At 45.2% G+C, this 13,607-nt stretch overlaps 2 protein-coding genes across 4 annotated transcripts in view; one reads left to right on the top strand and one right to left on the bottom strand.

Annotated features, from left to right (window-relative positions):
- Positions 1-2,298: 2,298 nt before the first annotated feature.
- On the bottom strand, positions 2,299-8,078 carry POLR2H (RNA polymerase II subunit H). 2 transcript variants are annotated; one of them, XM_032225892.1, is made up of 5 exons: positions 7,817-8,078; positions 6,477-6,560; positions 5,265-5,358; positions 4,244-4,327; positions 2,299-2,926 (listed from the first exon to the last, which is right to left on the bottom strand). In XM_032225892.1, exons 1-5 carry the CDS (start codon positions 7,887-7,889, stop codon positions 2,809-2,811), a joined length of 453 nt encoding a protein of 150 aa, XP_032081783.1. In that variant the 5' UTR covers positions 7,890-8,078; the 3' UTR covers positions 2,299-2,808. The 2 variants fall into 2 exon arrangements, with proteins under 2 accessions (XP_032081783.1, XP_032081784.1); XM_032225893.1 differs by lacking the exon at positions 7,817-8,078 and adding an exon at positions 7,701-7,810.
- A 2,006-nt stretch (positions 8,079-10,084) lies between these two features.
- LOC116514091 (major facilitator superfamily domain-containing protein 8-like) overlaps positions 10,085-13,607 on the top strand; it is a 31,644-nt gene continuing 28,121 nt past the window's right edge. The window contains exon 1 of one of the 2 annotated variants that reach the window (XM_032225532.1): positions 10,085-10,444. In XM_032225532.1, the coding sequence (XP_032081423.1) occupies positions 10,369-10,444 (76 nt within the window). In that variant the 5' untranslated portion in view covers positions 10,085-10,368. Of the gene's footprint in view, positions 10,445-12,676; positions 12,845-13,607 lie in introns of those variants that run through there. The other variant, XM_032225533.1, reaches the window with a different exon arrangement.

Below are 13,607 nucleotides of genomic sequence, written 5' to 3'. Positions count from 1 at the left end.
AAAAAGCTTTGGGAGAATTATAGGCGTGTGATCTCAAGCATAACCCTTTTCTTGCTTACGTACAAAGATCATAAACCAGCTTTCTTGTACAGGTAGTTCTTGATTTATGACCGGTTGCTTAACGACTGTTTGAAGTTCCAACAGAACTCCAAAATGGGATCAATCAGAATAGAGCTGGAAGGGACCTTGGAGATCTTCTAGTCCAACCCACTGCTCAAGCAGGAGACCCTATACCATTTCAGACAGGTGGCTGTCCAGGCTCTTCTTAAAAACCTCCAGTGATGGAGCACCCACGGTTTCTGGTGGCAAACAGTTCCACTGGCTAATTGCTCTGACTGTTAGGAAATTTCTCCCTAATTCCAGGTGGCTTCTCTTAGTTTCCATCCATTGTTTCTTGTCCTGCCTTCCGGTGCTTTGGAGAATAAGTTGACCCCCGCTTCTTTGTGGCAGCCTCTCAAATCCTGAAATCATTACATCGTTATAATGGGATCAATGACACGAATTCAATGTTCCGATGTCCAGATGCACTCCAGCGTCACATCACTGCATTATGGATACTCGGCAACTAGCTTGCATTTACATTCGCAGCACCCCCACAGTCACAGGACTATGATTTACAACATTGTTGTTTTTTTTTGCCAGAAATTGGTATTTACTGGAAAAATCCATCCCATAGCAAACAATGGGTTCACTTAACAACTGTGGCATTCACGTAATGACCGGCACAAAAATGTTGTAAAATCAGGCATGGTCATATGGAGATGCACTTGTTGGACCATCATTGTTTGTGTAATACATACAGCATCATCTCCCTCTGTCTGTCCATCCGTCCATCCATCCATCTAATTAGGGCATCATTATTCCTGCCATCCCCAACCATTAGATCAGTGGTAGTCAACCTGGTCCCTACCGCCCACTAGTGGACGTTCCAGCTTTCATGGTGGGCGGTAGGGGTTTTATCCGATACTGAAGCACTTTCCTTTTTTTAAATTTGACTTTTTAAAAAAATGTCATAGCATTATTTAAAAACATTTTCATTAAGTTTTCATAAAATCACCATTACTGTGGAACCGGTGGGCGGTTAGAAAATTTTACTACTAACAAGAGATATAAAAGTGGGCGGTAGGTATAAAAAGGTTGACTATCCCTGCATTAGAGACTTTTTCAAATCCAGAGTTTTGAGATAATTACACACAAACTCCTATTTCATTTTTCTTTGGACATTTCTAAACAGCGAACAGGACAGGAAACCCCCCCCCCCAACCTCCCATTGTATCTTTACTATCCTGAGATTAATTGAGCTGAAACACAAACTGTTTCCAATTCACTCTTGAATTATTATTTCTTTTGCTCAAGGGCTTGAATCCAGGTCTGCTGGACATCCCTCCACCCATTGGAAAGATTAACCACTATACCATTCTAGCTCCCACAATCCCTTTCTGCTGTGTCACAGGTGGTGTGGCTGATGGGCATAGAAGTCCCAAGCATCTGGAGGGCACCCAAGTTGTCTTCTGGGTCCCATTACCCTGTTTCCCTGAAAATAAGACAGGGACTTATTTTCTTTTGATCCCCAAAATAAGCACTTGGCCTTATTTTTGGGGAGGTCTTATTATTTTTAAGGTGCAGGTGGCGGCAAGTATGGTCACCTCATGGTTGCTGCTGTGTTGCAAAATTTTTGGGTAGGGCTTATTTTTGGGGTTGGGCTTATTTTAGTGCATGCGCTCAAAATCCCAATTGGGCTTATTATCCGGGGAGGTCTTATTATTGGGAAAACAGGGTATATCCGTGACGGGGCAACCTGTGACACACGTGCCAGAAGTGGCATGCAGAGCCATCTCTCTGGGCACATGAGCTGTCGCCCGTTGTTCTTCCAGGTTCTGCCGCACCGGCCGGCTGGTCTTCATGTGTACGGGAGTGCGGGAAACTGGAAGAGCGGCCACCTGGTGCACATGAGCACACCGGATAGATGATCTGGTTTCCAGCAAGCACATGCGCCCTGGCCAGCTGGTCTTTGTGTGCACGGATGTGCGCCGGAAACCGGAAGACCAGGAGGCCTGCATGCATGCACAAGAAACCGGAAGATCATTTTCTCGGTGCGCGCACGCTCACCGAGCGGCTGGTCTTCCAGTGTCCAGCACACACATGCTCCCCCGTTTCAGCACAAAAAGATTACCCATCACTGCTCTATACCATCAACATAAAATTGGGTGAAGTGGTGAAAGCTTTGTACTGATTAGCTACATTAATGAAAGAGATACAGAGGTTCCTTCCTGCACACAGCCCCCGACAACCACAAAAATCCATAAAAAATATTTTATTTGAGGGTTTTTTTTTTAAAAAAGGAGTAACGGTTACCTGTAGGAGTTTGATTCAGGAGCTAACTTCTTTTGCTGTGTGTTTTTGACCAAAGCATCAGGAAGAAAAAGAAAAAAAAACGAAACAAGCCCAGTTTACCAGAAATGGCAAATGTTGCCTTTGTAGGAAAATGCCCTGTAAAACACATCACCTTGTCAAAAGCATAGAGTTTCCGGCACTGGGAAATACTACGCTTCAGTTTCAGAAGGAATGCTGCCCATGTAGCCTGGCAGCTGCTTCCTAACTGCAAAGGGCCCTTGGAAAAAAATGGCATGGAGAAAAAAACTGTCCTTGTTGTGGCTGCTAAGAGGTGGAGAACATCCGAAGGGGGCTTCTAATTCGTTGCCGAGCTTTGCTCCAAACAGGAAGGGAAGCCGAGGAAGATCCATGTTGTTTTTCTGAAATGTCCCAAGCTGCTAATCGAGCCTCTGACAGTTTGATGGGAGAAGCTGCTCAGAAGGCTAATTTCTTCATCAGGAGGTAGACCCTCGAATCCACTTCAAAGCCATGCAAGTTGTTGGCATCTCCCTGGAGTCTCATGAGGAGGCCACCATAGGAGACGTAGGCAGAGCTGGAGGAGGGGAGAAAGAAGGATGAGATAAGAGACGGAATAGACTGGAACAATGTTGCCTCCAGAAGTTGTGGATGCTCCACCACTGGAAGTTTTTAAGAAGTTGTTGGATATCCATTTGTCTGAAGTGGTGTAGGGTTTCCTGCCTAGGCAGGGGGTTGGACTAGAAGACCGCCAAGGTCCCTTCCAACTCTGTTATTCTATGCTATTCTACTCTAATTCTACCCTACCTTACCCTATTCTACATTACTCTAATTCTACCCTACCTTACCCTATTGTCAAAATGAACTGCTGTTAAGTCAAGGAGTACCTGTACTTTAGATGCTCAACACATGGACTGCTCATACAGCTGTTTGCAGCACCGCATGATTTTCCGCTGGTTTTGCCAAAATGACATAGCATTAGCAATAGCACTTAAGACTTATATACTGCTTCATAGTGCTTTCATAGTCCCCTCTAAGCAATTTACAGAGTCAGCATATTTGCCCCCAACAATCTGGGTCCTCATTTTGCCCACCTCGGAAGGATGGAAGGCTGAGTACCATGAGCTGGCGAGAATTGAACTGCTAGCAGTCGGCAGAATTCGCCTGCAAAACTAACCACTCTAACCACTGCGCATTCTAACCACTGCGCCTCTTAAGCTCAGAAAGTCTAGCACACCTTGAGAACGGAATGGGACAACTTGCCGTAGCCAACTCACCACGATCAATTTGCAGAGGCCAACTTGCTGTGGGGCAATTCAACTTAATTATTTAAAATAATTTAAACGTTATTTCAATCTTTGTCCTTCACATTTTATTTTGTCCCTCCTTTTGCATCCTTTCTTTAATGATTCTGTTCAACTATTTCTACAATATCAGGATAACTCCTGCCCTGCGGCGAGTCATCCTTCAGCAAGTTAACTATGGTGAGTTGTTCCAAACAATTTGGCTGTGGTGAATTGACTGTACCGAGTTGCTTGTGGTGAGATGACCAGTAGTGGGATTCAAATTTTTTTTACTACCAGTTCTGTGAGCGTGGCATGGCTTGGTGGCCGTGGCAGGGAAAGGATACTGCAAAATTTCCATTCCCTCCCGATCAGCTGGGACTTGGGGGCAGAGAATAGATGGGCCAGTCAGAGATGGTATTTACCAGTTCTCTGAACTACTCAGAATTTCCGCTACCGGTTCTCCAGAACTGGTCAGAACTTGCTGAATACCTCCTCTGTTGTAGACCATCAAACAACACCCTCAGCCTGAACCCAACCAATCAAGTTATGGCTTTGTGTGATGTCAAAACATGATAGCTTTTCAACCTCATTTCAGAAAAGAGACTCACAGGCGTGTGGCTGCTTCCGTTGATGTCTCATCGCCCTCAATCCTGTACACTTTCCCATACATCACGTATTCAAACTGATCTGCCCTGTGGTAATAAGAAGAGCCGGCCAAAGGAAGGGAACATATATTAAAATATCAGAAACACCAAAAATGAAGGAGCACATTCAGCATCAATCCAAAACTCAAGCCTTCCATCTGTGACATACAGACATCAAAATATTCTTTGTGCAAGAGCAAAAATGTCTTTGCCTTCAATTCTTAAAATTATCATCCTATGGCTCTGCACACTTCAGACTGGATTACAGGGAGTCGAATTACAACCACAATTGAGGGCAACACTTATGTTGCTAAGTGAAACATTTAAGTGAGTTTTGCCCCATTTTCTTGCCACAGTTGTTAAGTGAATTGGTGCATTTGTTAGCAATGTGGTTGTTATGTGAATTTGGATCCTCCACTGCTTGTCGTAAGGTCACAAAAGGGACACTGCAACTGTCATAAATATGAACCAGTTGCCAACCACCTGAATTTTGATCATGTGATGGTGGGGAAACAGTCGTAAGTCACTTTTCGGTGTGAAAAATGGTTGTCCCTTTTTTCAATGACACTGTATCCCTTGAACGGTCACTAAATGGACTGTTGTAAATCGAGGACTACCTGTATTTCGTTGTGGTTCATTGTGAGTAACAGAACTCAAGCACATTTTCTCACCCTAACCTACCTCACAGGATTGGCATGAAGTTTTGAGGTGGAGGAGGGGAAGGGAGACATTTGTAGACGTGTCTGACACCCTAAAATCCAGGGGGCAATATTTGTTCCTCTAGATCAGGGGTCTCCAAACTTGGCAACCTTAAGACTTGTGGACTTCAACTCCCAGAATTCTCCAGCCAGCTGGAGACGAATCCCTTATTATTACCCCACCAGATTTAAAAACTCAAAGCTTAGATGAGGAGACCAAAAAAATCAGATCTGTGACAACCGCTGCCTTTTCTTTACACTGGCCTCCATCCCAGACTTTTTGTCACCTGGAGGGCCTATCATCTGTAGGATTATATTCGCCATCATCCAATGTGCCATCTTCGTACAAGGTGCTGGCTATCACAAGGCGGAATTTGTCTCCTGCAATGCAAGAAACGATAAACACGAGAAGTGAAATACAACATGCAAAAGAAAAAAAAAAACCACCTGTGAATCAGACCCTCTAGACCTAATCCTCAGAAGAGGAATGTGCAAATCTGGTATGTCAGGGTCCCCAAAAACTTTTGTGGAAGATCCAAGTGTAGGACTTGAAAAGAAATTGTGCATGAATGACTAGAATAGAGCTTTCTGGAGGTAACATCTCAAGACAAACCCTGGAATGTATTACTTTGAACAACACTTATTTACTAAGTTATGGACATGCTAGTTTTGATCAGGGTTTTCTAAGTATGACTGGGCATGCTTTATATTGAGTTTAGTCTCTATGATTAGTTATTATGATTAATTTTTTATGCCACCGATCTCCCTTACTAGGGATTCTGGGGCAGGTTTAGTTCATGATTCAGTGCATAATGCAAACTTAGAATAATCCAGATCAATGGTGTCAAACTCATGTCATGATGGCATCGTTACGTGACGTATAGGGACTTTTTTCCTCTTTGCTAAATTGGTGTGGCTAGTGCAAAACGCATCTGGCCTGTGGGCTGGGAGTTTAATGGCCCTGTTCTAGATGCTGCTATTGTTCTAGTAATAAGCAAAAAAATAATAATGAGGCGTCTTGATGCTTTATAAGCTTGGTTGTTTGGTTGGCTGTTTGCCCTCAAAATAAATCCTTTAGCTTTTACATTCCATTTAAGAAAGAAAAAAAAACCAAGGAAACAAAAAGACAGAAGCATATCCTCTTCAGCAGCCAACTCCCAAATAAGCAGGGATTAACACCAAGCAATCAAGCAAAAAAAAAAACAAACGCTACCCTAATTAAGGAACTACCAAGGAGAAAACCACACCTCACCAACAGGCTACTGTATATAAACAAAGAATAAACTCCACCCTGATTAGCACTGATGATGTTACCTAGCTAGGTAATGAAATGTCTACAAGCAATCAAGCTCAGAGAGCACCAAAGACTTCACAGTTCAATCCTGAGCTACATATATTAGTGAATATCTTATGTTGCGGGGGGGGGGGGGAAACCCACCATCCAAATATATTTTATAAAGATACAGGAACTCAAGAAACATTGCTAGGTATGTGCTCACCAAGATCAACTGGGTAGATCTGTACATTCACATCGAGGATCAGATCCATTTTGAAGGACTCACTTTCACAGTGCAGCCGGGAAACTAAAAACATGCCAGGATGTTAGTTGTTGAAAGATAAAAATCTTCAAGAAAGATGTTTCCTGCTCAAATTCTATTCTATTCTATTCCTATTTCTATTCTAAATGTCACTCCAAAAGTATGTGAGGCTTAGGGAAAAATCTCCATGTTCATCCAAGTTTTCTACAGCGTGTTGAAAATTCTTCAACATTGAACTGAATACAGTAAAATTCTTGGATTTCCATTTATTTGGATAACATACTACAAGTTGAAGGAGTACCTATGCACAGCCAGATTTGAAGGCTGCAGTAAAGGACAAACTTACTGAGGGATGAGCACTAGTACCCTATTCTTAGAATGGGGATAATCAGTGGTACTTTTCTACCACAAACAGCACGCAGGAGGCCAGGAATCTTTACAGTCCATAGTAAAGTTGGTATTAGTTGTTTCAATAAATACTTCCCTCAAGGAACCCAGCACAACTAGATGGACTAGATGGATTGAAATGTTAACTCATTTTATTTGTACAGTTCCTTGGCTGCTCTATCAAGCAGCCAACATACAATACCCCAAATCTGTGATTGGGTTAAAATAAATCCATGCTACTCAGAGTAAAAACAAGTTTACATTTGATTAAACAAAACTATATACAGTGGGAACCAAACATTCCAAAAACACAATTAAAATTACTCATCCATTGGGGTAATCATAGCAGCCCTATCCTACGGCTTGATAGAACAGTCCAATCTTCACAAATCACCTGATTTATATTCCCCCTTGATAAAAGCATATGAACAACCATTCTTTTCTATACTTACAACAACCCTGTGAGGGAGGCTACATCAAGATACAGAAAATATTCTACTCCCCCTATGCTTTTCCTTCTCCGACTCCTTTTCCCTTCCTCCTCCTCTTCTCCTCCTTTTCTCCCTCATCTCCTCCTTCTTCCCCTCCCCTCCCCCTCTTCTCCTCCCGCTCTTCTCCTCACCCTCCTTCACGGTCACGTCCAAGTGGTTTTGCAACAACCAATAAACGGCTTCCCAATTTAAAGAACCGTAGGCCTCAGAGCTGGAATAGCAGCTCGGCTCCAATCTTAACACCAAGAGACGCAACTCTCTGCTTCGGGGGACCTGGGGCTGCTCAGCGCCGCGAAGCCTGTCCTACCTCACAGGGCTGTTGTTGGGGATGAAGCGGGGAGGGGAAGAACCCCCTAGGCCTCCTAGGAAGCACAACGGAGGGATAATTGTGGGGAAGGGGGGGAGATCCTAACTGAGCCCCACCCCGGTCGAATTTCTTCCCCTCGGGGTCGATGTCCTTCACGTCAAAGATGTCTTCGAAGAGGATGCCCGCCATGGCGAGGAGCGAGAGCGGGCCGGACGCAAGATTTAAGCAAGGGAGGGGAGAGCCGAGGGCTACACCAGGCCTCTGCTAGGAGCCAGAGCAGCTACACAACTCTCCACGCGGAACGCACGTGAAGCATCCACGCATCCAGACCCTTGCATGAAATGACGGAAATTCACGCTCTTCCGCTTCCCGCGCAGGCGCCCGACAATGACGTCAGAGGCTTGAAGCAGAGCTGGTCCAGCCATATTGGTCCCGGGAGAAAGCCCGAGAGGGAGGGGCGGAAACATAAACCAAAAAAAAAAAAAAAAAAGACGGAGCAACGCCTCCAGAATGAGGCATGAGACAACTTTGTGCTGCGCACGCGCAGGCGTTGCCGTGACGCTCGGAGCCCGCCCTCTTTTTAAGGCTCCAATGAAAATCTCGAATATTTGTATTGCTGTTGAAAAAGCCTATTATCGCTGTAAAGTAGTCCTCGACTTACGACCACAACTAGACTAGGATAAGAGAGTTGGAAGGGACCTTGGAGGTCTTCTAGTCCAACCCCCTGGTTAGGCAGGAAACCCTACACCACTCCAGACAAATGATTGTCCAACATCTTCTTAAAAACGTCCAGTGCTGGAGCATTCACAACTTCTGGAGGCAACTTAATTATGCTGTCAGGAAATTCCTCCTTAGTTCTAAGTTGCTTCTCTCCTTGATTAGTTTCCACCCATTGCTTCTTGTCCTGCCCTCCGGTGCTTTGGAGAATAGCTTGACTCCCTCTTCTTTGTGGCAGCCCCTGAGATATTGGAAGAGTGCTATCATGTATCCCCTTCTTTTCATTAAACTAGACATACCCATTTCCAGAAACTGTTCTTTATATGTTTTAGCCTTCAGTCTCCTAAGTTTGATAAATATTTTTAGTATAAAATTTTTATAAATAAATCAAGGCAGTGAACATACCTTCTATTTCCCCCCACAACAATTCTGTAAAGTGAGTTGGGCGGAGATTTTATATATACGGTATATGCATGTATATGTTTATATGTATTTTTTGTATACACCACAAAAATTTATAAACAAATTTCATTTATTAAACACATTACATAAATATATACCGAAACATACTCTACAGGTAGTCCTCGACTTATGACCACAATTGAATCCCAAATTTATGTTGTTATGCTCCCGGGGCCTGAGACATTGGTTGTGAGTTTTGGCCCATTTTGTGACCTTTCTTGCCACAGTTCTTAAATGAATATGTGTGTCTCTGTTTGTGTTTGTGTCTCTCTCGTACTGCAAACTAGGGCATACAAAATCTTTGCTAGACCAATCCTTGCATACAGCTATCTGGAATCTGCACTGTATAGCGGGCATTAACACAATTGGGCGAGTCCAGAGGTATTTCACGAGAAGAGTCCTCCACTCCTCTGCTCACAATAGAATCCCTTATGACACCAGGCTCAAAATGTTGGCCTTAGACAACTTAGAACTACGCCACCTTTGGTCTGACCTAAGCGGAGTACGCAAAATTATCTGCTACAATGTCCTACCTGTCAATGAACACTTCATCTTAAACAATACACAAACTCATGATACAAACTCAAGGTAAAGTACTCCATTGATTGCAGAAAATAGGACATCAGCAACAGAGTGATCAACTCCTGGAATGCTCTTCCTGACTCCGTTGCTACATCCTCAAACCCCCATAACTTTAACCTAAGGCTGTCTACTGTTGACCTCACCCCATTTCTAAGAGGTCCGCAAAGAGGGGGAGTGCATAAGCGCACCAGCATGCCTAACATCCCTGTCCTACTGTCCCCATTTATTCCTAGCCATTTCCTGTGTTCTTATTCATGTTTATTCTTATTCCTATTATCTTGTAGATGAGTGACAAACTAACTGAATAAATCTCTCTCTCTCTCTCTCTCTCTCTCATCTAACTGTACATGTGTGTAAATGTATATATATTATCTGTGTATATAAATTTACTCTCTCTCTCTCTCTCCCCCCCCTGTTTTTTTTTTTGTGTGTGTGTATGTGTGTGTCTGTGTCTGTGTAGAATAGATTTTGGAATTAACCGATTCCGAATCCATGCGCTTCTGCATCCTTTCGGTTGTTTCCCCTTTTTGCTTTTCGGGAAGCAACAGAAACAGAAGCCGCCAACTCTGGTAAAGGTCGTTCCCCCCCCCCCATCTCCAACTTAGTTCCTTCCACTCTCTCTCGCTTCCCGGAGCCTGCGGGCCAGCCCAAAGGGCTCTCGCGGGGGTGCGGAGGAAGGGCTGAAGCCAGGGCCGTAGCCCAGCCAGGTCTCCGCGGCGGCCCGCCCGCTCCCAGTCCGGGTCGGCAAGCCAGCTGCGCCGCGTAACTAGCCGGAGGAGGAGGAGGAGGTGCCGGAGATGCCTGGCTCGGCCTACCTATAATCGCCCGGCGGAGGGCGAACCGGCTGCAACTCCTCCCCGGGATCCCTCGCTCCACATCTGTTACCTGGAGAGCGCCGGGCGCATGGATGGATTCCCAACGGAAGAAGAAACGGACCGGCTTCACCATCGGGCTGCTTTTCCTATCCGGAGGGATCGAGTATGGTAGGTTTGTCCGGGGGTCGGTAAGCGGATCACCGGGGAGAAGGGTGGGTGGGTGGTTGGGGAGGGGGCGAGGGTACCGTGGGATTGGGGTTGGGGGACACCTGGGTGCATCTTTTAGCCTGCCGACCTGGGGGGGGGGTTGCCTCTTTTAAAATTCGTAATACAGCTGGAAGGGGCCTTAGAGGTCGTCTAGTCTGACCCCCTGCTCAAGCAGATCGGACCGCCATTTGTCAGAAGTGGTGCCCTTGCTTGAGTGGGGGTTGGACTAGATGACCTCTAGGGGTCCCTTCCAACTCTGTTAATAGTAGTACAGTCTTTATTGTCACTGTACAAAATAAATAAATACAACGAAATTGGTTCATCTGTTAACCCCCCGTAGGGTTTTAGATAAGTGGCTGTCTTTTCCGGTCTTTTCTTAAACTAATCAAGGAGAGAAACAACCTGGAATTAAGGAGAAACTTATTAAAAGTGAGAACAATTAACCAGTGGAGCAGAAGTTGCCTCTGGAAGTTGTGGGTGCTGGGATTTTTTTTTTAAAAAACTGGGTTTGTTTGTTTTTAAAGAAGAGACTGGACAGCCATTTGGTCCAAAATGGTATATGGGGTCTTATGCTGGACCCCCAAGACCCCTTCTGCCTCTATTCTGATTAACTTCCTAAGTGTGAAGACAATTAACCAGTGGAACAGCTTGCCACCAGAAGTTGCGGGTGCTCCAACACTGGAGGTTTTTAAGAAGAGACTGGACAGCCACCATGTCTGCTTGAGCAGGGGGCTGGACTAGAAGACCTCCAAGGTCCCTTCCAGCTCTGTTCTGATTGTTTCTTTGTTTGATAAGCCTTCAGTGATGTAGCTCCCACACCTTCTGGTGGCAACTTCTGTCCCCTGGTTAATTGTTCCCACTTTTAAGAAGTCCCTCCTTAATTCCAGGTTGCTTCCCTCCATGATTAGTTTAAGAAAAGACCAGACACAGCCACTTGTCTGAAACGGTACGGGGTTCCCCTGCTTGAACAGGGGGTCGGACTAGATGACCTCCAAGATCCCTTCCAGCTCTATTCTGAATTTTAAAAAATGCCCTCCGCTCTGGGTGGGCAACAGCGAGGCTAGTTAACCAGGCAAGCTGATCAACTGTCCTCACTGTTAGAAAGTTTCTCCTTAATTCCAGATCGCTTCACTACTTGATTGGTTTCCATCCATTGTTTATTGGCTCTTCTGGTCTTCTTCGTGCCCAGGGTCCTGTGTGTTGCTCCGGGCAACAGAAATTGGGGTGGAACTGAAATATAAAATAGGAAGCAGGGTCAGGGTTAAGGCTCTTTACCCCTTTTTTAAGGGGGTGTGTGCCACTGAATAGCCCCAGATTTTAGGAGGGATGCTGGAAGGAAGCTTCACCAAACAGTTGGAGAAATGCTACTCATTTCTCCAACCTTGGCAAATTTAAGACGCGTGGACTTCAACTTTAAATTGAATATTAACACTTGAACTGAATTCATCTTCCATGGATCTTATTTTCCCTTCTTCCTAGTTACTCCCCTTCCATTCAGTTTAGCGACATACTTTCAATAGCTTGGTTTTTACCGTATGATTATGGATGATGGGAGCTTGTTTATTATGCTTCAACGTTTTATTTTATTTTTTGGGGAATAAAATATGTGTGGATTTCAACTTCAGTTCTGGGAGTTGAAGTCCACACATCTTAAGAGTTGAGAATTTGAATTTGAATAGAGATTACTCCTTGACTTAGGGGCCCACAAAATCCAGCTCAAAATTTAGGTTGCTAAGCGAGACATTTGTTAAATGAATTTTGGCCCACATTTTGTGATCTTCCTTGCCATAGTTGTAAAGCGAATCCCTGCAATTCGTAAGTTTGTAACATGGTTGTTAAGTGAATCCGGCTTCCCCATTGACTTGGCTTGTCAGAAGCCACAAAAAGGGCATCGTGTGACCTTGGGACACTGCGGCCGTCGTAAATATGAATCAGTTGCCAAGCATCGCAGTTTTGATCACATGGCCATGGGGACGATTTCATAGGTGTGAAAGTCGCTTTTTCCGGTGCTGTTGCAGTCACTAAATGAACTGTTGTAAGTGGAGAATTACCTGTGCTTTATTTGGCTAAGTGTGATCAGATCCACAAGGGATTGCAGAAGCTTTCCGTGTACTCTGGCTTGCAGAATCAGCATTCTTAAAATTGTAAATTTGTGCAACGTTTAATCCCTGTTCTAGTTTGCCAAAAGATCTGGATCTGTAAGGGAACGAACAAGGTTTTTCTCTTGCTTTTCCACCCCGAGCTCTGAACATTTTATACCTTTATTTGGATCCCGCCTTTATTATGTCTGTAAATAACTCAGGTGGCGAACATACCTGATGCTCCATCCTCCTCCTATTTTCTCCACAACAAACCTGTGAGGTAAGTTGGGCCGAGAGAGAGAGAAGGATTGGCCCAAAGTCACCTAGCCGGCTTTCATGCCTGAGGCTGGACTAGAACTCAATACAGTAAAAATAGCATTGGGGAAGAGCTGCTGGGAGTGCTTCGATTTTAGGCCCTCTGGGCTTTTGAATTTGAGCTTGTATTCTGATTGGTTGTCAGACTCCCATGGGGCCATGCAGGGGCAACCCTAATACAATAGTAGAGTTGGAAGGGACCTTGGAGGTCTTCTAGTCCAACCCCCTGCCTAGGAAGGAAACCCTATAGTGTTCCAGACAAATGTTCCTTCTTTCTAGCCTAATGTATTAGACCCATGATGGTAAAACTTTGGCACCTCTCTGCGGGCACCCGAGCCATCGCCCAGCTCCGCTCCACCAGGCATGCGTATGCCCCTCCTGCTGGCCAGCTGGTTTTTGGGTCTGGGTTGCGCATACGGGAGATTCATGCATGGGGGGGGGGAGACGGTGGCATCACGCACGCATACATAGCGGGTGGGGAATTGCGCATGCATGTGGGTGTGTGGGGAGGGGGCGCGCCCACCTGTGCCCCATTTGTGGTCCCAGGAGGCTTCAGGGAGGCATGCTAGACCCAAAATGGAGCATGTGTGGGTGTGTGGCGCCCCCTCTCCCCCCGTGGCCTGTTTTTGGTCTCAGGAGGCTTCAGGGGTGCAGCGCCCATGTGTGTATGGGGGGGTGGAGTGCGGGGGTGTCACACGCATATGTGGGGGGCAGAATGCGCATGCACG

The sequence above is a fragment of the Thamnophis elegans genome, chromosome 10, assembly GCF_009769535.1.
Source record: "Thamnophis elegans isolate rThaEle1 chromosome 10, rThaEle1.pri, whole genome shotgun sequence".
Lineage (NCBI taxonomy): Eukaryota > Metazoa > Chordata > Lepidosauria > Squamata > Colubridae > Thamnophis > Thamnophis elegans.
Note: the sequence above shows the minus strand (reverse complement) of the source record. Positions and strands in the feature narration are given on the sequence as shown.

Bases quoted from the DNA above. Each gene is read 5' to 3' on its own strand.
- POLR2H (XM_032225892.1), bottom strand. From the start codon at position 7,889: ATGGCGGGCATCCTCTTCGAAGACATCTTTGACGTGAAGGACATCGAC. The intron at 6,561-7,816 runs GTGGGGCTCAGT...GCATGTTTTTAG, and splicing joins GGGGAAGAAATTCGACCGGG to TTTCCCGGCTGCACTGTGAA. The intron at 2,927-4,243 runs GTGAGTCTCTTT...CCCCTCCTCCAG, and splicing joins ACGGAAGCAGCCACACGCCT to CTCTGCCTACGTCTCCTATG.